Here is a 21388-nt window from a genome sequence, read left to right as displayed (position 1 = left end):
ACACTGAAATACTTCTCATCCATAAATCCCATCACCAAAACCAGGAAGGACTCTAAGGCAGACAGAATTGTCTCTGGTACATGGAAACCTCAGCATTGCTCTACTTGACCCTTGAGCAGTTGCAAACAGTCAAGAACGATGCTGCCCCCTCCCAGACCATCTCCCAGACTCCTTTTGGGAAGCCTGTTCCATGAGCAGGTCTCAGTAACACACACATAAGACACGTGGATTTCAACTGCATTTGGGGGTGGATCATCCTGTGCCATGCTTGGCTCTGTGACTCTCTTTTAAAGTGCAAATACAAGTTGCCAACATCCTCACGAAGGACAAGCCCAATAATTCAGCAGTTCCCTCTTTTTTTTTTTTTCCTAATTTTTTTTTTTAAACACCACATCGTATCCCAACGAGATTTGGGGGGTTTTGTTTTAAACGGCGAGGCAAAAATTTGCTGATCCTCCCCGTGGCGAAGTTACTTTCAAGTCAGCGAAAGTTCTTGGCCCGCGATGAAAAGTCTTTGCCAATTAGCGCTCAACAACTTCAATTCATCCCTCCTGGTTCAAGATGAGTAGGAACCTAATAAGGCTGCGATAAAAGGGCAAAAGGCACCGAGTACCCAAAGGGGATTAATGGGCTCTTCCATTTATTTGTCTCCCTAACAGCTGAACTGTTACAAGTATTGACGGTCTTCAAATGGGCCCGGGCGCCGGGGTCTCCAATGGCCATCCCCAGCTCCCCGGCCCCGAGGGGCGAGGGCTTCCCCCTGGGCGATGCCAAAACCAACAAAGCCCCGGGGATCAGGTAATGAAACTTCAGCTTTGCCTCCCCCCCCCTCCTTCTTCTTTGAGATTTATTTACTGGCAGCTGACAAGGGGCAAATTCAGCTGGAATTGTGTAGTCAAGGCCCTGTCAAGCCTTCAGAGGCACCCTTATGTCGAATCACCTTCCTGACTGGCATGTCGCTGAAAAGCCCTCGGCGCTGGTCCTTAACAGCTCCCGACAGCACAAAGGACACTCCAGACAGATGCCTACATGGCATCCTGCAGCATTTTAAAAGAGAATTAGTGGTTTTAATTATGGTCGTCGTATGAAAGGAAACCATGCAAGCTCGGCAGGAGACCTTTGATCAAACCCTTTTGCCAGCACAATGCCGCGGAACTGTGACTATTCCTAGCAAGGGGCCTTTTCTCGCTGAATGACTCACCAGTGATCTTTGAATGCAGACAAGTTCCTCGCCCTCCCTCTTCATTAGCGAGCATTTCTATACAGGCCCTATATAGTGTTCGGAGTCTTGGAGCTATACAATGGGGGGGAAAAAAGAATCCCTACAGATTCTGGCCTCTACTTAGGAAGTGCTGAAGGACTCTGAGTGACTTTATTCATTAAAACAGGTTGCTATTAATTAACTGTCATAATAAAATAAAGAACTATTATTTGCATTTCTTAGTGCGCTCCCTTTAGTAATATGTATAAAAGATGCTTGTAACAAAAATGAATTTATAAGGGAGAAAAAACCCTTCAGAAGTCTTTTTTCCCCCTCTCCCCCCACCCCTTTTTTTTTTTTTTTTTTTTTTAAGGTCTAGGCAGCAGGAGACTGACTAATTATTAGGACTGGTTTTGCAAGAGAACAAATAGAGGTAAAACACAAATATGAAAGTAATTAGGAAAATGCAAAATCCTGTTTACTTGGCAACCGATTCATGCAACTGAGACTAACGAAGAGCAAATCAGCTTTGCTTGTTTGATAAACTTCAGGGTGCCACCTAAGAGGAGCTGATAAAAATTAAACTCTGCCAGCATCCCTCTGCCTTTTAGCCAACAGGCTCAGCAACATCCACGCAACGGCTTCGTCTGCAAGCACCAGCAAATCTCATTTGAACAGGTTCAGGGGGGAGGAATTTCGGAAGTTCCATCACTGTTAAACATTTTCCCCTTTGTGGGATATCTCTGAGCTGAACACCCAGCACAGACACCTCCATCACGTGTGCACAGGATTCACATGGACACCGTACAGGTCAACACCACGGTTGTGCTTTGCTCCCTAAAAAGGCATCCCCTTTCCACTGCTCTTCACACCTGGGAAGGCTTTTGCCACTGGGAAAGTTCTTGTTGTAGTTTCCATCCCTGTTTATTGCAATATAGGATGATACACTAGTCAGTGCAGGCTGCAGGCTGGGATACAGCCCCTCTTTTCTCCAGAGCAGATAGTGGAATCCACAAAAGCTTCCAATTATTTCAAGACTATGCGGCTAAGGAGGGGCATCTAATCAAGATAAAGAAAACCCTCGGCTCAGTATATTTGCTTGAATGGATTTTCAATAATGCAGGTAACAAAAGCATTCAAAAATTGGATTCCTAATGCTTTTCTGCCAGGCTGAAGGACTGGTTTGGAGAAGGGAGAAGAAAGCCAGCCCTGAGAAAGCTGCACAGAGGAATGTATGATATTCCCCTGCTCTGTACAAACACTTCTGCAGGGATTGAGAAGAAGGAAGAGATTTAAGTGAGGCACGGCCGACCTGAAATGTAGTAAATTACAACACAAAGAGTTAAAATGACACCCCTGAACTGCTCCTCTTCCTTCTCACCCCTCTGCTTTGTGGCTTTGCAGCCCAGCAGCTGCAGTTTTCCTCCTTTTCATTGCTCATTTCTCATCTGCTGTTTGTACAGGAATGGTTTATAGCAGTGACAGGGGGAATAGCCATGGAAGTCACACTACAAAAAATAAATCAGAGTGAGGGGGTGAAAAATAAAGGACGTTGTTGTGCAACTGGAGTTAAGAGATTCTTAGATATCAGCTTGATCTTTACACAGGAAGCATCCAATGAAAAGTTGGGAAAATCAGCACTTGGAGAGAAAAAGAGAAGTAGTCCACTTTTAAAAAGATCTATTAGGAAGAGGGGCCACATGTCCCTACACACACCTCAAAACTACAGACCAACAGAGCATCCACCTGCAACACCCCTCACTCCTGCCCACATCCCAGTCTGCTCCTCCAAGCCTCGGGGAAGCTTCCAGAGGTACCATTTGACAACATGAACTTTATAGACTTACTTCTTTCTCCTCTGAAAATTTTACTAGTCCAAATGAAACCTGGCCTGCCAGCAATTTCTCTCCTGCAAAACACTGAGCTGAGACCTCACAGAACCACAGAACAAAGCATGACAATTCAGATGAACACAGCTCTCAGTGACACCACCAGACTTTTGGGTCTGCCTTAAGCATTTGAAATACAGATTAACTGAAAACATTTTGAAAAACATGCTATTTTATATCTTTTTTTTTTTTAAACAAGTAGCTGAGCTCTTGTTAACCAAGCCCCTTGGTTTTTGGGGTAGACTGAAAAGCAGGATGGATTCGCACCTGTTCTTTTGGTTAAAGCCCCTGATATTTCTAAAATTGCAGTTCTGGAATCCCCAGTACCCATGAGGATGTGGCAGAGTAGATGAGCATTATGGGCTCACACAGAAATAGAGGCCACAGGACAGATGCCATGAACCACAGGGAGAGCAGTGTCCCATGGGAGCTGCTCTTGTGTTCCCTTGTGAGGCCTCAGGACCACAGACCCTCCACCCCAGGTAGAGGCAGTGCAGGAGGTGCCAAACTGCTGCCTGAGGAGTCACAGTGCTCTGCAAGAGAAAGTACACGAGTTGCTTGCTCGCTTTTGGAAAACTAGAGCAATAAGGTCTATCCCAAAAAATGTAATGTAATGAAAAAAACATCCCTGCAAAGCAAGGGGTACCTAAAAGGGGGTACCAGTACCTAAAGGGGCTCCAAGAGAGCTGGAGAGGGACTGTTTACACAGGCATGGAGCGACAGGACAAGGGGGTTTGGCGTCAAACTGACAGAGGGCAGGGTTAGGTGGGATACTGGGAAGAAATTCTTGGCTGTGAGGGTGGTGAGGCCCTGGCACAGGTTGCCCAGAGAAGCTGTGGCTGCCCCATCCCTGGAAGTGTTCCAGGCCAGGTTGGACAGGGCTTGGAGCAACCTTGCATAGTGGAAGGCATCTCTGGCCATGGCAGGGGGGTGGAACGAAATAGTATTTAAGTTCCCTTCCAACCCAAAATATTCTCTGATTCTCTGATTATGATTCTGAAGCACCCCTGGGCACAGGCACAGCCAGGGCACAAAGCACATTCAAAATAGGCTTCCATGAGGGCACCATCCCACATCCTTGTCCTGAGGGAAACCCACCTAACCACACTGTCCCGTGACCATAAAAACACAGACACAGAACAGCAAATGAAAAATGGCTGTAGAAAACCTCTTGGCTCAGTAACAGAGGAAACAATTAAATGCTAAGTACATTTTTACATCTATAAAGGATGCTGCACTCATTAAAAAAAAAGATAAATGTTCATAGTACAACAGAATCACAGGTTCCTTTAAGAAGAAAAATTTTCCTTTTTGAAACCCAGTATTTTTTTTAGTGATGAATCTCCCCCCCTGAACCCCCGAAGTTCATTTGGCAACAGCAATCAAAGACCAAACATCAGCATGTTCCTGCACACTTGATTTCCTCTCTGCTGCCAGTTCTGTCACCTTTTAAAACCATTCTCACCTTGTCAAGGACTAACTCAGATGTTAAGCCTTGACTTCAAACTTCCAGCCCTCAAGCAGGTGGGTGGGGGACCGGGCGCTACCCAGCTCCCCGCCTCAGGTCTGCTTTCCTTTTCCTCAGCCCCTGCAGCTCTTTCTCCAGGTGCTTCACAGCCTGCAGGATGTCCTGGCGCTGGGGATCATCCTCTGCTTTCTCGGTGTACAGCAGGAAATGTTTCACAGTTTCAGAGAGCAACGTTTCAGGATCCACGTCCCCCCGACGGAGACGCAACATCCTCTCGCAGGCGATGGCGTAGTTTTTGTGCCAGTTCACCGGGTGATTGGGATGAGAGTTGACAATTTCTTTGTATGACTGTTACAGGAACAAAACAAAAAAAAAAAAAGAAAGGGGGGGGAGGCAAATTAATTGAACTAAGGGGACCAACAGCTCTTAACAGTGTTTCAAAACTGCCCGTGAAGGAACAGATGCTATTTAGAATCGTCCAAGTCCAGAGTCGGAGTATTTCTGTAATTCACTCTGTGTTTGCCATTCAACAGCATGAATCAGAAACCCAAGGGGGGCTGAAACGTTTCCCTTCCGACAGCAGCTGTTTGTTTAGAAACATTACAGATGATGGTGATAACCCCACGGCACATTATGTGCTTCCCCCAGAGAGGTGTTACACCAAGCTGGGGAAAAAAAAGAGGTTTAACTGCCGCGCCTGGAAGACATTTATCCAATATTTCAGGAGATCAGGACGTCTTCCACAGGACTTAAGGAGTCTGTTGACTTGAGAGGGAATATTCATAAGCTCAACAGCAGGCACGTGCCTGAGAACTTTGCAAAACAGCAAAAAAATCACAGCAAAACGGGTAAGAATTAGGGAAACTATTTGTTGACTCTCTGTTGGGGTGTGAAATGCTGCTCCTCTCTGCTGACACACACTGATCACTTCGTGCATCTGTTGGCATCTCAGGCAGTCCAGTATTTCCAGAGATACCTACACCAGCTTATGGGTGTTATTCTTTGGTGTGAAATGCAGCAGAATTAATTTGCACTGAGAAGACTGTCGGATTTTATACTTGCTGGCTCAGACACACGACTGTGTAATGACAGAGGGGACAAGTGCATAGGGGGAACTTCAGGACAAGCAATCTCTTGGCATGGGTTTGGAGCCCAGCACAGACAACATAATTATAGCAAAAGCAGGGTGTTGACTGGTTAGCTTTTGGCATCCTCTGTGACCGAGGGGGCAAGTAGGAATGGATAAAATCCCCGAGCAAATCTCTTTGAATCGGCTGTGCTCCCAGTTTGGATAAACAAGGGGAATGCAGATTACGGGGCCTGTATGGAAACACGTTTCTGTGCAGTCAAGAAATGTAAAAGAAAAGGGAAAAAAATAAATTATGGAGGCTGCAGGGAGCGTTCCTAACCCAAACAGACGACTTACGTTGTATGCAAATGTGTAAAGTTGTGATTTCATTTCTGCAGTCACACTGGCACTCTCCGCAAGGTCGAATATAAAGAAAGCTGTTTTCATCCTGGGAAAACAAGAAAAACTTCCATGTAGTAACTGCTTAATGCAACCAGCTCACATCACGTGGCTATACACATTTTCAGCACGGCTATCCACATATGGGACAGAACCAGCACCTCCATTTGAGTCATCAGTGACACAAATTTCTATCCACGATGTATTTTCTCACCCCAAGCCCCAACTGCTTTCTGCTCCTTTGAAATACTTTGAGCAGAACCTTTAGGGGAACAAATCGAGCACTCTCCCGAAGGCTTTGCTGGAGTCCTTGCACGCTTCACCTCATCCTGCCAGCCTTTTCCTTCCAAAGCTTGGCACACGTGGATCCAATAAGGCCATGCCCCATCAAGCTGCCCGCTTTGGTGTGTGTTTCCACACCGGTGAGCTGGCATTGCCCACTGGCTGTTGGAAGGGAGCAATGGAGAATTACCTGGCTTGCCACATCTCCTCGTTGGCAACAGCTTCCCAGGAAGAGGGACTGAAACTAAATGGGAATGAGAATAAAATTCAGCTGTCAGATCCATGTCACTTTGCTTCACCCACCACAGCCCTTCTAACCCAGGTAGCTACAGACCTCCCAAGCAGAAGAAAACCCATCATGAAGCCTATGGCTCTGACAGCAGGGAATTCAGCTGACCCTCTGTCATTCATAAACCTTATTCCACTCTCTCCACAAAAGGAGCCTCTGGCATATCAGGTGCTTCACAGTATCCCAGTTCCCGAAGTGAGAGATTTTTTTTTTTTACCATGGCAGGTCAGTCTACAACATTTAAACCTTTGGATGTCTCAAGACCTCAATGATTTTAGCTCCTGTTCAAGTTTTAAGGCCAGAAAGGGAGCTGATACTTGACTAGAAATGTCCTCGCTATATTTCACACTAATAAAAGTTATAGATCATAGAATGGTTTGAGTTGGGAGGGACCTTAAAGACCATCCAGTTCCAACACCCTGCCATGGGCAGGGACACCTTCCACTATCCAAGGTTGCTCCAAGCCCCATCCAAGCCCCCGGCCTTGGCCACTTCCAGGGATGGGGCAGCCACAGCTTCTCTGGGCAACCTGTGCCAGGGCCTCACCACCCTCACAAGGAAGAATTTCTTCCTTATATCTACTAAAACACAAACCATCATGATCCTGGCTCATGTTAATTCCTGCAACACTGCAGAGGATGTGACAGTGCTGCTGGCAGAAGAATGATGAGCAGGAAGGAGCAAGATCTCCTCTGCCTCGTACCTGCCATAGTCTTCAGTCCAGTTATAGAGATTCCTGGTGAGACGAATCCACTCTCCTGGGTCAAACACAACATTGGAAGGAACCAACTTCTCACACGTCCCCCAGGGCCAGAGTGAATGGCTCCTTCTCCAGGTCGAGTCACCTTCATGAAGACCTATGCAGACAAACACCTCCTTACTGCCAAAAAAACCCAAGAGAGAGCAATTGTGAAGCTGTGCCAGACCTTGGGCCACCCCATGTCCCTGAGCAAACCACACACACAGTGTTTCTTAAGTTAACAACTAAAATATCCGAAATTGTTGTTGAATTTGAGTATGAAAAATTTCCATCCAGTGAAATCCTCTTTTGGAATGTTTCTGTTCCAGTATTCAAGACCCCAAAGAGAGACTAAGGCAATGTACAAACCTACCCTTGGGGCCAAGCACTGACACACATGGGGAAACTTTCCTGTCACAAGAAGTGGTGGTTAACCTCTTGCAAGAAACAAAGAAGCTTTTGAAAGATGTCACAGGGTGAGTTTGCTTCCCGTGATCTCTGTTAGTGACATAATTTTGTGCATGAAATTAAATCTTGAGGTTAAATTTTTGGTTGAGGTGTGATAGGAAGAAGAAAAGACATTGGTAAACAAATTCTTGTTTGTGCTTTTTTACTGAAACAGGGTCATACTGGAGATTGAGGGCTGGCTTTTACATGTGGATCTAAGTTGTGCAGCACAACTCTTCCTGTGGCACAGACACCTGTCCAGACCATCTCACATCAGAAAGTGCACATTTTGGACCAGTTTGCAAAACAGCTCTTCTGCTGCAAGCGAATACCCCATCTGGCATTGCCCATCTTGTGCAGCCAGCACAGGTGGCACATCCTCTCCCCTCTCCTGGACCTCATGAACATGCCAGAAGCCATAGGAGAAGCCCATTTCTTCCTGACAGCACCTGGCTCTCCCCACCCTCGCCAGGCTCACCCCCGCTACTCTAAATGCAGATGCTATTCTTATTCATGTGAGTATCTAATCCTTTCTCCACTCTTACTAAGCTATTTTTATATGATGATTATTCCTGGAATACATTCATTCTATGCTAATCAGTTGGCCACAATGTTCACAAAGGAGAAGCAGCAGCAATTTGCTCTCCAGCCATCGTCGTTTTGAGTGCAGGGGAACTGTTCCTTTTTCTGTGATGAATTGTATCAACAACAACAAAAGAAATGATCAGTAAACACTCTGATCATCACCTTCTTATTTTTCCCTCCTAAAAACCAAACCAGGCTCAAAACAACAGGCAACATTATATCCGGATGGAGTTACTCCTGCACAGATATTTGCTTTAATTGCAAGAATAATCTCGCCACCAGGGAAGAAGTCAGTGGAGAAAATTGGTCTTTTGGATGCAGTACCAAGCTGTTCCATAAACAATTTGTAGGGGAAAAAAAAAAAAAAAGGTCGAAGATTTTAGGAAAGCTGTTACATATGAAAGAAATGCTTACTGTTTATTTACTTTGAGGAAACGATGGAGATTAAAAGCAAGTGTCCCGTCGGGTAATACTCCTTCCACAGGATTCCACCGGTGCCCAGGAAAATAAACGCCAGGTAAATGCTTTGCCAGCTTGGGTAAATACCATTCATAAGTCATCATCTATCAATAAAAAAATATTGCCATACTTAAAACAAGAATTCAAAGTTTTCATCCCTTTTACATCCAGAAGAAATGCGTTTTGAGGGAGTGATGACTGTTTGCTCAGTGAAGTCACCTCCCGTGCCAGCAGTGGCTGCACCACCACACTGTGTCACCAGTTTGGTTTCTGATCAGAGGCACGTGGTCCTCACTCTAACACAAAACAGCTGGTAAGAGACACAACAGGGATTTGGCTTGGTTAAACACGAGGTTTTGGGTTTGGGGCTTGCCAGCAAGTCACAAACTCTTGTTGCAAAGCCAAGCGCGAGGATGACGTGGTGGCAGAAATGTAGGTGTTCTGTTCTGTAAGAGGTTTTTGGTTTTTTTTATTTTCCCATTGCTCAGTGAAAAAGGAAAGAGTGCAAACATCACCCAGGGACACACAGCACCTCAATCTTAGTGTAAAAAACGGGGACAGAAGTCTGCAAAACCACCAAGGTAACAGAGGGGATGCAGGGGATGCTTGGTAAAGCCCTCAGGAGAAACCCAAAAGCTGCATCATCCACGGGGTAACTGCTGCCCTGCTGCCCTCCAGGCTGATCCCAGAAGTCTTCTTCTGCCTCAACATCTGTATTTTGCGGCAATTGCAGAAAACAGCTGGGACAAACTTCCTCAGCAAGGCAAACACCAGCCCTGTGGCACATCTGGATATCTGCTGTGATGAAGGAATTTGGCTTTCCCATCTCTCTAGCCACTATTGCCTCACTGGTGGCTTTTTGGGCTTGAATGGGCCTTGCACACCATGCTCCATCCTAGGGCTACCCACAACCCTTTTAAACAAATATCAATTTTATTTATTTCCACATCATGAGTTTTATTTGAACAATGAGACCCTCTCAAGGAGATAAAGGAACAACCGAACTTTTGCTTCCTGTTTCAATCTGCCTGATGACTCCTTAAGCAGCACTTTCTGAACCTACCTCCTGGTCCACTAAGGTGATATCTGGCCTCATCCCTTCGCAGTAATGAAGGTAACGAAGAGCATTCCCGGGTAAGTCTCCTCTCAGCAGGATCACTGCACCCATGGGCATAGAGGACAGCAGATTCCTTGCAAACTTGTCAACAACATAGTTGTTGCTCTGATCACAAGCACTAAAGAGAACAGATAAAAAACAGTATCTCGAAACCAGGTATTTGCATGGCTTTGCATATCTTCAGAACAATTTTATGCAAGAGGCAACCACAGAAATCCACCCTAGTCAGATCTTGCTGGAAGTATCACAGAATCACAGAATGGGAAGGGAGGGAAGGGACCTTAAAGCTCATCTTGTTCCACCACCCCTGCCATGGGCAGGGACACCTTCCACCAGACCAGGTCACTCTAAGCCCTGCCCAGCCTGGCCTTGAACACTTCCGGGATGGAGCATCATCAACAACTTAATCACTCCAACTCAATCATCTCCATTTCCAGAGAAACTGAGATATAGAAATGAAACATTTAGACAACAGTCCCCCAGAAACCAGAACCACAGACATGAGCCACTACAGTTTAGCCAAAATACACACTCATTGCACACCTTCACCTTAAGTCTGATTCTTTTTATTGGGCTAAACCAAAAGTCTTACTTGTTGGTGCTGGAAGTGCCAGTACAACGATGGTTCTGTAAAGTACCTGAAATCTTCCTCATCCTGTAATGTTTTAATTAAGCATTAAAAGTGCTTTTAATTAAGCATTGAAAAGCCAAGTTTTTGTAGCATCAGGTAGAAGCAGATTTACATCACCTGAGATTATATCCTTTTTGTTACACATCTGTGTGTGCACACAGGGGACTCAAGAAGAGGACACTCCATGACTTGGCTCAGGACATGAGCTATGACTGGCTCACCTATGGAGAAGCCTTTGGAAAAGATGTGTGCAAAGGAAGAATTCCTGAGGATGAAGTCTATGCTTCATTGGTCAACCTCTACCTGAGCACCCCTACTAGGACACTGATTCCTATCCAAGTGACTGCAGGTGCTTGTGGGATAAGGAAGCCCCACACTTCAAAAGGGGAAAAAAATAGAAAAAACCACAGGGCACAAGGAAACCTGAAGGAAAGCAAAAGAAGTTCGGGTCAAATGAATTCTGCCAACCTGCTTAGGAAATAAAGCACAGATTTACAAGCAGGTTTTTTTAGAAGTTTGAGTATCTACAGAGTTTTCTTCCTTCAACCTACATGACACTCATATTTACAGCCTGGAGTTGGTTCTTGGTGACCCTGAGGGAGAACAAACAAGGGAGTCCTGCAGGCTGTGACCATGCAATCTTAGGTGGGATGTGAGAAGTGCCTTTTCCACTTCCTGACACGGATAGAAACCCCAGGAGCAGGAGTGGGGGGTTCACAGGAGCACCCCAACTGCACAGCACCCCACAGCCCTGCGGGGCTGCACCAAGACACGTGCCCAGGGGACTTCTTACCTGTAATTTGTCCAAACTTGAGAAGCAACAAGAGCAAGGGCAGAGAGCCACTCCAGCCAGGGCAGCACCCGGCTGCCCTCCAGCACGGTGTTCCCGAGGGAGGTGAGGGTTGCCAAGCCCAGCCCTGCCAGCACAGCCACCACAGCACTGCTCTGCAGCCAGAACCGCTCCACCTGGGACACAACACCACAGAATCCCAGAATTGGGATTGGAAGGCACCTTAAAGTTCATCTCATTCCACCCCCCTGTCACAGGCAGGGACACCTTCCACTAGCCCAGGTTGCTCCAAACCCCATCCAACCTGGCCTTGAACATTTCCAGGGATGGGGCAGCCACAGCTTCTCACAGACCCTATTTCTGTGTCCCCAGAAACAGAATAAGTAGATATATTTTTGTACCTTATGCAGCTTCAAAACAACTATCTGCCCCCTGGTTTTAAGGTTTTTAATGTTTCTGCCGAAAATTAACATGCCAGACCAGTTTTTAGAGTGCAACTCACCACGCCTAGAAACAGAGGCTTTGTAACATCCAAGTTTGCTCTCCAAGCGAAGAAAAGGGAATAAAGGCAAAGCATTCCAGTGAAGAGCCAGATCACAGCTGATTTCTGCTGCCTTGTCCTATAAAAAAAGTAATGTATCACTCCTGAGGCACGATGAAAATCAAAACAGAAGCTACATGTGCTTGAAAACCACCAACTCTTTGCACACCCAAAAGCATTTAATACAAGGAGCTGATGAGCCTTTCTTTACCTTTGCCATTTATAAAACTTCTGTTTTCAAAGCACAAGAACCACGAAGATTTCAGGATATTTAAGCTTGCCACCCACAAAGCCACAGGGTTAACCAGGAGTGTAGGGATATTTTGCTCTCACAAACAGATGACCACAGCCAACTGCTGCAATTTTTGCCCCAGCAAGGAGAAGGTAAAACAAGCTGCCCACAAAGCCAGTGAGAAAGTGAATATCAAAGCAAATATTCTCCTCCTACTTACAGCAGTGCTGTGCTCACACAGGCCACAAGTGCCAGGGCAAGGACGGGAAGGGAGAGCTCCGACTTCATCTGCGCCAGCTGGAAACTGTGGAGAAATTAGTGCATGGATGTGCCACCCCTAATCACCCCTTGCACTCAGGTAAAGTGTCAGGAGAAACTGGGAATAAGCACAACATAACATATTCCAAGTCTTCTGTGATTAAGTTTACCAGAAACGGGAACAAGGCTGGTTTACGTGGCAGGATTTTGAAGGAAAAATCACCGGGGAGGGGATCCAGCATTTCAATGGGAAAACAAACAGGCATGCATGTTGTCCCTGTGACACACACCAGGCCTAGCTCTGGATCAAGACTAGGAAAAGAAGGACAGGAGCCACTTTGGCCAAAATACCAGCAGCAGCAACAGGTTCCTCTCCACTAAAAGGCAAATCAAGATGTTACTCACAGCAGCATCTCTCTCATACTGGATCCTGTCTCGGACTTGGCCTGTATTGAAAAGAAAGAAGCACATGATAAACCTACACACTGACTGAGTATCACTGGGACAAGGAAAGTCTTTCAATTTTCTCTTTGCAAAAAGGCAGCAAGCTCTACTCAAACCTTCATTGCAAGATATTCTCCCACATTCCTGTTTTATGCGACGGGTTTACTTTCTGGATAGGCATTTTTTCAAAGTGCTGACAACGGATTATCCTGGTGATTTGAGCCTGATCTCTGCTATATCATAGAATCATAGAATCATTTAAGTTAGAAAAGTCCTCTGAGATCATCAACCATTAACCCAGCACTGCCAGGTCCACCACTAACCCATGTCCCCAGCTGCTACGTCCACACGGCTTTTAAATCCCTCTAGGGATGGTGATTCCACCACTACCTTGGGCATCCTGTCCCAATGCCTGACACCCTTTCTGTGAAGAAATTTTTCCTAATATCCAATCTAAACCTCTCCTGGCACAACTTGAGGCCACGTCCTGTATCTGCACAGTGCAATTATTTTCTGGGACATCTCCCCACAGCCTGAGAGAAGCTGCAGGCCTCAATTCCTCCTTGCTTAGCAGACTTGCCCCCATCTCCTCTGCCCTGACAGAGCTGTACGAGATCTATATGAGACACATGGGAATTTTTATTGCAGAGACCTGCAAGCTATGGCACAATTCTGGGAAAGAAGACATGCTCAGTGGAGGTGAGGAATTAACCTTCACAGCTGCTTGTTGGAAAAGCGGTGGCTACCAGAAAAAAGATAAGGTAAACAGATTCAGGAGGACTGGAAGGAATACTTAATCTCAATAAAAATGGAATAGTTAATTGCAGTCAGGTTTTAATTAAAAAATAAGTGTTAGAGGATGGAGAGCCAGCTCACAGCTCCTGAAGCCCCACTTTGCTGGCGGCTTCTGGTCCCAGACACATCCCTCGCAAGGAGATGACATTTCTGATCCTTGGCTTACAGGTGGAACCCCCTCCTGAGCATTTTCTGAGGTGATTTTAGACCCTGTCTGCCCTTAAAACAGAGCTACGGGATGCAAGGGCTGGCTGTCCATCCAGGCAGTGCTCTGGAATTAGCCCAGCTGGCACCGGGACCAAACGCTTGGATTTTGCTGTATTTATTGCTCCTGCTTCAGACAAGTTCAAATGTGATTTGTGGTGTAGGATTACACGCAGTCCATCCCTAAGCCTCCTGAACATCAACTTGAATTCATCATATTTGATGGAGAGAGGAGTTAAGGGATTTGCATGCCTTGGTATTGCTCTGCCCAATGGAGTCTTATCCTCGGGAGGCGGCTGGGAATAGGGCAACAGGGGAAATCTCAGAAGTCCTTCAGAGGGTGGATCTTATCTCTGTAGGAGTTTTGGAAAGATTTAGTGGCAGCAGCAGGAATTATCGTGTCTTTTGACACACATCCTACAGCCACACAGCTGTAATAGGACAGTGATGGTGCTCGCTGCATCACGTTGGCTGCATGCAGGGGCTTAACTTCTGAGGATGTGGGGCTTCAAGGAGTGACATAACAAGTAGACCACACCTTTTTATCTTTTTCTTCCCAGTGGTGTCATTTCCCAGCCCTCTGCACCCAAATCTCTGAAGCAGGAGGACAGAAACTGGGGTGATGGGCACGTGCTTTCCTTGGGTGGCCACAGCCAAACATCCAAGTCAGGGCTGGAGGAGGCAGATGCAAACCTTACACTCTGCAAGCAACCATGCAATGATTCCCTTCTTTGGCAAGAGCACAGACCTCAGTAACTCAAATCAGAGGTTCCTGAAACCCCCCCAAACCAACCATTCTTTTAAATTCAGTATTAGTAAGTTAAGAGGAACAATTTTGAAACGAAAGCTGCTTGTGACCTCTTTAAATGTCCGAGTTAAAAATAGAGAAATAAGAAAATATTTGTCTTAAAACAAGAAAACCACCAAATTGATGTCACCATCTCCCTCTAGTTTGCTCTTTGGGCTCTACATACACAAGACACCAGACAGCTCCCAGGAAATAATATGGCTTGCCCCATGAAGGCAAACAGAATTATCTTTCTGCTTTCCCAGCCACATGATCCATTTCCCAGAAAACCTGACAGGTCAGAAGGTCGAAATCAGAAACAAACGCTTAAAAAAATGAAACATTTTCAATTTCTTTCCCCGCGAGCCCTTAATCGTCACAGAGACCAGTTGCATAAGTCAAAAAGAAAGTAATTTAGAAAACGACCCTTATTTACCAGATTGAATGTCCCATATTCTTCCCTGAGAAAGTGGGTCAAAAATCCTTGAAGAGTCGTCTGGTCTCCCCATGTCCAACGGGCTCGACTGAGGTAGGACGAAGCCGGCAGATAGAGATAAGGCAGCAAACCAGCCAAGAAGCATAAACCCAACTTCAGCAAATGGCCTGGGGACAATTCCTGCACCAAAATATGTTATATTGCATAACAATGTTTATTTTAGTTTAATCACGCTGGAACTTCAAGAACAGATAAAGAAAAAACATCAAATATATTTACACAGAGCTGATCTCTCAATTTATAGTAAGTCCCTACAAAATGCTATGTTAAACCTTACGATTTTGTGGATTACTAGGAAACTGCATCAAACTGATCTCCTTTGCATGGCAGGGTGAAATTTAAGTGAAGCAAATAATATTAGCTAGGACTCATGAGTATCATACTCATTGCATCTTTCACATTTAAATCATGGCATGACATGCATAGATGGCTGAAGCACTGCAAGGCTGAGATAACCCACTTTGCAGCGATTAAGAGTTGGCTGGTATTCCATCTGGCAAAAAAAAAAACCCACATAAATGCTGCTCTAGTACAACTACACACATCACCACCATCATCAGGAGTCAGTTTTGCCATTTACTTTATCGCGATTACAGTGGCTAAATTGGATAGGCCAACTTTTGGGGTGGGATTTTCAAGACTGCCTAAGGGGTCAGGAAGACAAGACTTTCAAAGGGACTTCTGTGCCTAACTCCTTTAAGTGCTTTGGAAAATCCCACCCTAGAATATTGCACGCTGGCTTTATCTTTTAGCCACTGCCCTGTCAATCAAAGCACTTCCTCGGCATTTGGGGTTACAGGGAAGAGGCACCAATTCAGAGGGATGATCTACAGAGCAGAAAAAGGAGCTTGATAAGGGTGATGGCCAGATTCTTCAGAAGAAAGATGGTTCATTTTTACTTAAAAAAGGCACTTTTCCCATCAATTATCCTTCTTATTAGGTGGTTTTCTGCAGCAGGCACTACTGGGCTGTCTGAAGCATTTTCCAGGATTATTATATTGGCACAGCATTGTCCTTGCTGGAAATCACAGAGGCCTCTCTGGACCTCCCTGGTTAAAAAAAAAAACACTAAAAATTCTGTTTGAAGAACACAAATATATTGCAGAAGTGAGTCTTCATCGTGTTAAGGGAATTATGTAGCCAGAAAGAGGTTTGTTGGAGATGCTGAACAGATTTTGGATCAGGCTACCCTGAGTTGCACTGCACCTCTTGCAGCTCAAATGCTTCACCCTGTGCCATTACTGAGAACCACACAGGATTTTTCTGGTTAAGGGTGCCCAACTGTCACCTTCAGAGGGACAAAAGAGAGAGGGGGAAGTAGGTGGAGGCTTCCCAGAGCCACTTCCAAAATGGTCAGAGCACCTGCATGGCTGAGACGTGCCACTGTTTCACGGGCAAAGTAGAGTTCCTACAACACATCTGCATCCAGCCTGGTGCACTGACTCACAGAAAACCAGCTACAGTAGAAAAGAGCATGACAGGGTCCCAGGAGAATGGCACCCAGGAGCCTCATCCAAATGGATGCATATCACCTCCAAACACCAGGAATGCAAAAATGTGTTTTCACCTTCAACTTTAATAAAAAGAGGTGTAAAATAAGGGACATCTTGAGAAGGGGACAGATTTGAGGGGATCAAAAGCTTGCTGTTGCAATGAAGGTCAGCCTTTCTTTGGTCCTCTCCAGCTCTTTACCTGAAAGTTGATCTCTTCTAGGACTCTCAAGTCCTGAACACATCAGAGCTGGAGGCCACCAAGCCTGGGACATCCCAAGGGAAGACAAACCTCCATGCCTTTCATGCCATGCTGCTTGTTCTGGCTGCACCTTCAACTACCAACAGCAGTCAGAAGATGCTCTACCATGAGTGGACATGGCTTTTGTTTGTTATCACCAGGGAGCCAACATTCAGAAACTCATCTCCAGGTGAGCTCATGGCAGGAGCAAGCCAGTGTCACTGGCCAGGAGAAGCAGCACACACAGACTGCATATGGCTGTGACTCTCCCCAACAGATATTTATCTCCTCTCCTAGTTGGTAGGTCATTGAACTTGCTCTTATTTCCTACACTCTGAGCAGTTTTTAGCTCCCAGTATTATTTTAGCTTACAGGGTATTTGGAAACAGCTGGGGCAGAGTGTTCCTGTGCCAGGAGACACAAGTGGGTCACGGACTGCTGGCACGAGTAAAGCTCCTAAATTGTGATCACAGAATCACAGTTATTGATAATTTGGGTTGGAAGGGACCTTAAAGATCATCTAGTTCCAACCCCTCTGTACCTTCCACTGTCCCAGGTTGCTCCAAGCCCCATCCAATCTGGCCTTGAACACCTCCAGGGATGGGGCAGCCACAGCTTCTCTGGGCAGCCTTTGCCAGTGCCCCACCACTCTCACAGCCAACAATTTCTTCCTAATATCTAAATCTAAACTTGCCCTACTTCAGTTTAAAGCCATTTCCCCTTGTCCTGTCACTCCATGTCCTTGTCAAAAGTCCCTCTCCAGCCTTTTTGGAGGCCCCCCCTTAAACCAGGCCCCCTTTAGATCAGCGGCTCTGGTGTCAGACAGATGAACTGTAACTTCAGTGGGTTATGACCAACAAGTTCTGACAGACCATTGACTCTCCCTGTTTGCAGATCAACACAGAGGTGGCAACAGTGCTTGGAAAGAAGAATTACCCACTGCTTCAGAAAAAGAGGGTCAGCAAAACACGTACCGAGTTTCTGAAGAGCCGGGCGAGAACCCAAGGCACGATACAAGCGATGTAAAGCACTATCGTGTGCTGATTGCACAGACTGAGCCCACAGCAAAAGGCACCAAGCTTAGAGATCTGAGAGGGGAGAAAAAAACATCCACGATCACTGCTTATGGTTTGCAAAAACACGCAGAGATCAAAAAAGCTTCAGTGCAGCCCATGGCACCCTTAGAAGAGAAAGGCAAATACATCAGCGAGCACTGGTCAATTATAACATGGATAACAGGTTATTTTTGGCTATTTACAGAGAGATTTCATTTGTTTAACAGAAAATACTCTTTAAGAAGTGTCCAGTTTAACTGCTGTGTGTCCATGCACACAGAGATCCCACATAGCATCATCACATCCTAACGATGAGTCCAATCCAATCCCCAAATCCCAGCTGCACCAGGGAGGCTGCACAGGGAGCAGTTAACTCCAAATGGTGCAAATTTTTTTCAGAAGTCATACCCTAAAATAATACCCCTATATACAGAGACCTCATTTTTCATAACAGGAATGATTTTTAACTCTTCTTCAGGCACAGAGGGATAAAGTCAGGGCTACACAAACTTCAGGAATTAAGGCTGATATCCCTCATTCATCTAAAAGATCAATTTCAAGCATCTTCAAAAGAGTTTTATGATAAAACAGGTAACGCATCCAGACTACGGAGCACAGTGCAGGGGATTTCTGATATTCATTGAGGAAGGCTACAAGAACAACTCCATACAGAATCCTTGAGTCAAAGCCACCTACACCACTGCTCCTCCTCTGAATTTGCCTCCTCCTCCACCATCACTGCCCATTGGTCCATGTAACATCATGAAGCCATGCCAAGGGCAGCTCCTCAGTGGGTAAAAAGCCACCAAAGTCCCACAGACAGGAGCAGACAACCCATCCTCGCCTTCCCAGCCAGCCCCAAGGAGGACGGCACTTCCACAGAACCACAGAATATCCTGAGTTGGAAGGAATCCACCAGGATCATCGAGTCCCAACTCCTGGACCTGCACAGGACATCCCCAAAAATCCCACCACGTGCCTGAGAGCACTGTCCAAATACTTCTTGAACTCTGTCAGGGTTGGTGCTGTGAACACTTCCCTGGGGAGCCTGTTCCAGTGCCTGACCACCCTCTGGATGAAGAACCTTTTCCTAATATCCAACTTAAACGTCCCCTGCTTATTTCAGCCACTGGTGAGGGTGGTGTGTGAGATGCAAACACTTGCATTGGTGTAGTGATGGGATCACCCTGTAATTATAAATCAACTGCTCAGCATTCCACGTTGGACGCTGCCTTGTCAAGGAAACACCTGCCATAACTTCAGAAAAACCTTTTCAGAGCTGCCTGGCAGGTCTCTGAACCACCTCAGTGATTTTATAAGTATACTGATGAACCCCAAGCACACCGCTGGAGATGTTTGTATGCACATCTGATTTATGAAAAGCACCATGAGCTTGCTGTTGGCAGCCTGGCTTCTTCGAGGTGTGGGATGCCAGACACCCAAAAAACCACTGAAACAAGTTCCTTAACTGCTTCTGAAAATCTCATTTGAAAATCCCATTGGAAATTGGGCACATGAAACATGGGAGTAGGTTGGAAAATGCCCAACTCCACGTCCGTGGAGTTCAGGTTGTGGGGATCTTGGGGCACTGCTCATTAGAAAATAAAATAAAAAAAAAAAATTCCAGTGGTGAAACAAGGTCTCTGTAACCATTGATAAAACATGTTATTTGAGAACTCACGAAGCTGAGTAAACTACCACTGCAGGCTCCTGAAATTCTAGCCTAGCCTGACAAAAATCCTTTTATTCACACAATTTACAGGAGTCACAGCAGGCAAGTCTGTCGGAGGAAAAGAGATCAGATGTTCAGGCAAACCAAAGTAGAAAGAACAAGACTGCTGAGCAAAAATATCATTTGGCTGCCTACTCTGTTTAGAAAGTAGAGAATAAAGCATGAAATTTAAAGTCTCTGTGTTTAACAATGGCATTATTTTAGGGGCACATTTAATTTCAAAAGAAATATTGATTGAAAATTTGGTTGTTTCTGGTTTTGAGTAGAAATTTGGGGTTCTGATTAGATGAAGTTTTCTGTAAAATACATCTATTTACCCCAAAGAAAAATATCAGTTCTTAAAACAAAACTTTGAGCACCCACAGCCTAGTTTGTGTCTTTGATGCAGGAAGAACTAAAACATTTATATGAAAATGATTTTGCTTCTCATATTTCCACGCCGTGGTATTAAACAAACCAGCCCCAAATGCATCCAACAGGTCCCAACTCAATCTTTAAACAAAGTGTACAGGTTTCTTTCAATGTCTGGCACTCTTGAACATCCAGGTAGGTCAGGAATGGACATCACCCAGCACAGGTACTGAACCAGGTCCCAAAATTTGGCCTTTTTGCTTAAACAAAACTAAACCAGCAATAAACAAATAGGAAATTAAACAGACAGGTGACAATCAAATAACAGAAGATAAAGAACTATTCACTTTGCTTGAGATGTTTTACCTTTGATCTCTCTTTTGCAGTGGATGCCTCCTCAAAATGAGCAGTGAGAGCCATCAGCAGCCCCACAAACAGATTGTTTAAGCTGAAAACCTCCGCCGTGATGGACCACTGCCATGTTAGACGAGAAAATGAAAACACCCCCGCAGCAAGGATTCCTCCAGCATATGAGCCAGAAAGCCTGCAAACACAGATAACATGAAATCTTCTTTTCCAACAAAAAAAAAAAAAGCCTACTTTATTGTCCTTCTTTTTTTTTAAGTTGTTTTTTGGGTTTTTTTTTAAAACATACTGTAGCAGTAGCGACGGCTGCCACCCCGCCAAAACATTATATGGTTAATATCTTCCTAATAATTTCTCTGCCAAAGGATTGCGGTCAGGAAGAGCCAGCCCGTTTGCCAGCCACCCCAACACCAAAGAATTTGCTCCTTGCAAAAGCCACGAAAACTTCCAGAGTGGAATTTGGCCCAGAGTCCCTGACGAGTGATGGCCCGGCGGGTCGGGAGTCACGCCGCTAACGGGATACTCTCCGACGGAGGAGATGCCAGCAAGAGTGCAGTCCTAAATAAAGACTGGATTAGAGTTATTCATGATGGACAGCATTAGCAGAGCTTTCCTGGGGAGGGGGGGAAGGTGTTCAGTGGGTTTGGTGAGGATTGTGGCACCCGTGCTGCCAGAAGGGAGAGGTGCCCACCAGGGTCGGGAGCAAGGAAAATGGGTGTCGGTTCCAGTAAGTGTGAGGGAGTGGGTGAAGCACCCACAGTTGGGATGGCTGTGAGCCCAAAAGCCAGTCATCTCTGCGACTCCCAGATGGGATTATGGCACACATTCCCCACGGAGCTGTTCGGCCAACTCAGTTTGAGGCTGCAGCCGGCATGCAGGGAGCCCACAAGATGGAATTCAGCCCAGGAAACCTATTAGGCCCGTTCCGCAACACTGGCTCTTCCCACCCAGTCCCACTGGGAGCAGCTCCAACTCTGCCTGTCTGAAAGGTCTCCCCCCCGTGAAGTCATCCTGAAAAGATGCCACATAGG

General features: G+C 45.7%; 1 protein-coding gene across 1 annotated transcript in view; it reads right to left on the bottom strand.

Moving 5' to 3' along the window:
* Nucleotides 1-4244: 4244 nt before the first annotated feature.
* TMEM260 (transmembrane protein 260) overlaps nt 4245-21388 on the bottom strand; it is a 36613-nt gene continuing 19469 nt past the window's right edge. The window contains exons 4-16 of the mRNA XM_027719742.2: nt 20358-20535; nt 17828-17941; nt 15063-15242; nt 12802-12842; nt 12359-12442; nt 11868-11985; nt 11369-11541; nt 9891-10062; nt 8783-8931; nt 7301-7477; nt 6499-6552; nt 5985-6075; nt 4245-4906 (exon numbers count right to left, since the gene is read on the bottom strand). Coding sequence (XP_027575543.2) covers nt 4634-4906; nt 5985-6075; nt 6499-6552; nt 7301-7477; nt 8783-8931; nt 9891-10062; nt 11369-11541; nt 11868-11985; nt 12359-12442; nt 12802-12842; nt 15063-15242; nt 17828-17941; nt 20358-20535 — 1804 coding nt within the window. The 3' untranslated portion in view covers nt 4245-4633. The remainder of the gene's footprint in view (nt 4907-5984; nt 6076-6498; nt 6553-7300; nt 7478-8782; nt 8932-9890; nt 10063-11368; nt 11542-11867; nt 11986-12358; nt 12443-12801; nt 12843-15062; nt 15243-17827; nt 17942-20357; nt 20536-21388) is intronic.

This window comes from Pipra filicauda, unplaced genomic scaffold, assembly GCF_003945595.2.
Source record: "Pipra filicauda isolate LSUMZ 115617 unplaced genomic scaffold, ASM394559v2 scaffold508_size1329835_pilon, whole genome shotgun sequence".
Classification (NCBI taxonomy): domain Eukaryota; kingdom Metazoa; phylum Chordata; class Aves; order Passeriformes; family Pipridae; genus Pipra; species Pipra filicauda.
The sequence above is the reverse complement of the archived record's forward strand: the minus strand, read 5'-3'. Positions and strand labels throughout refer to the sequence as shown.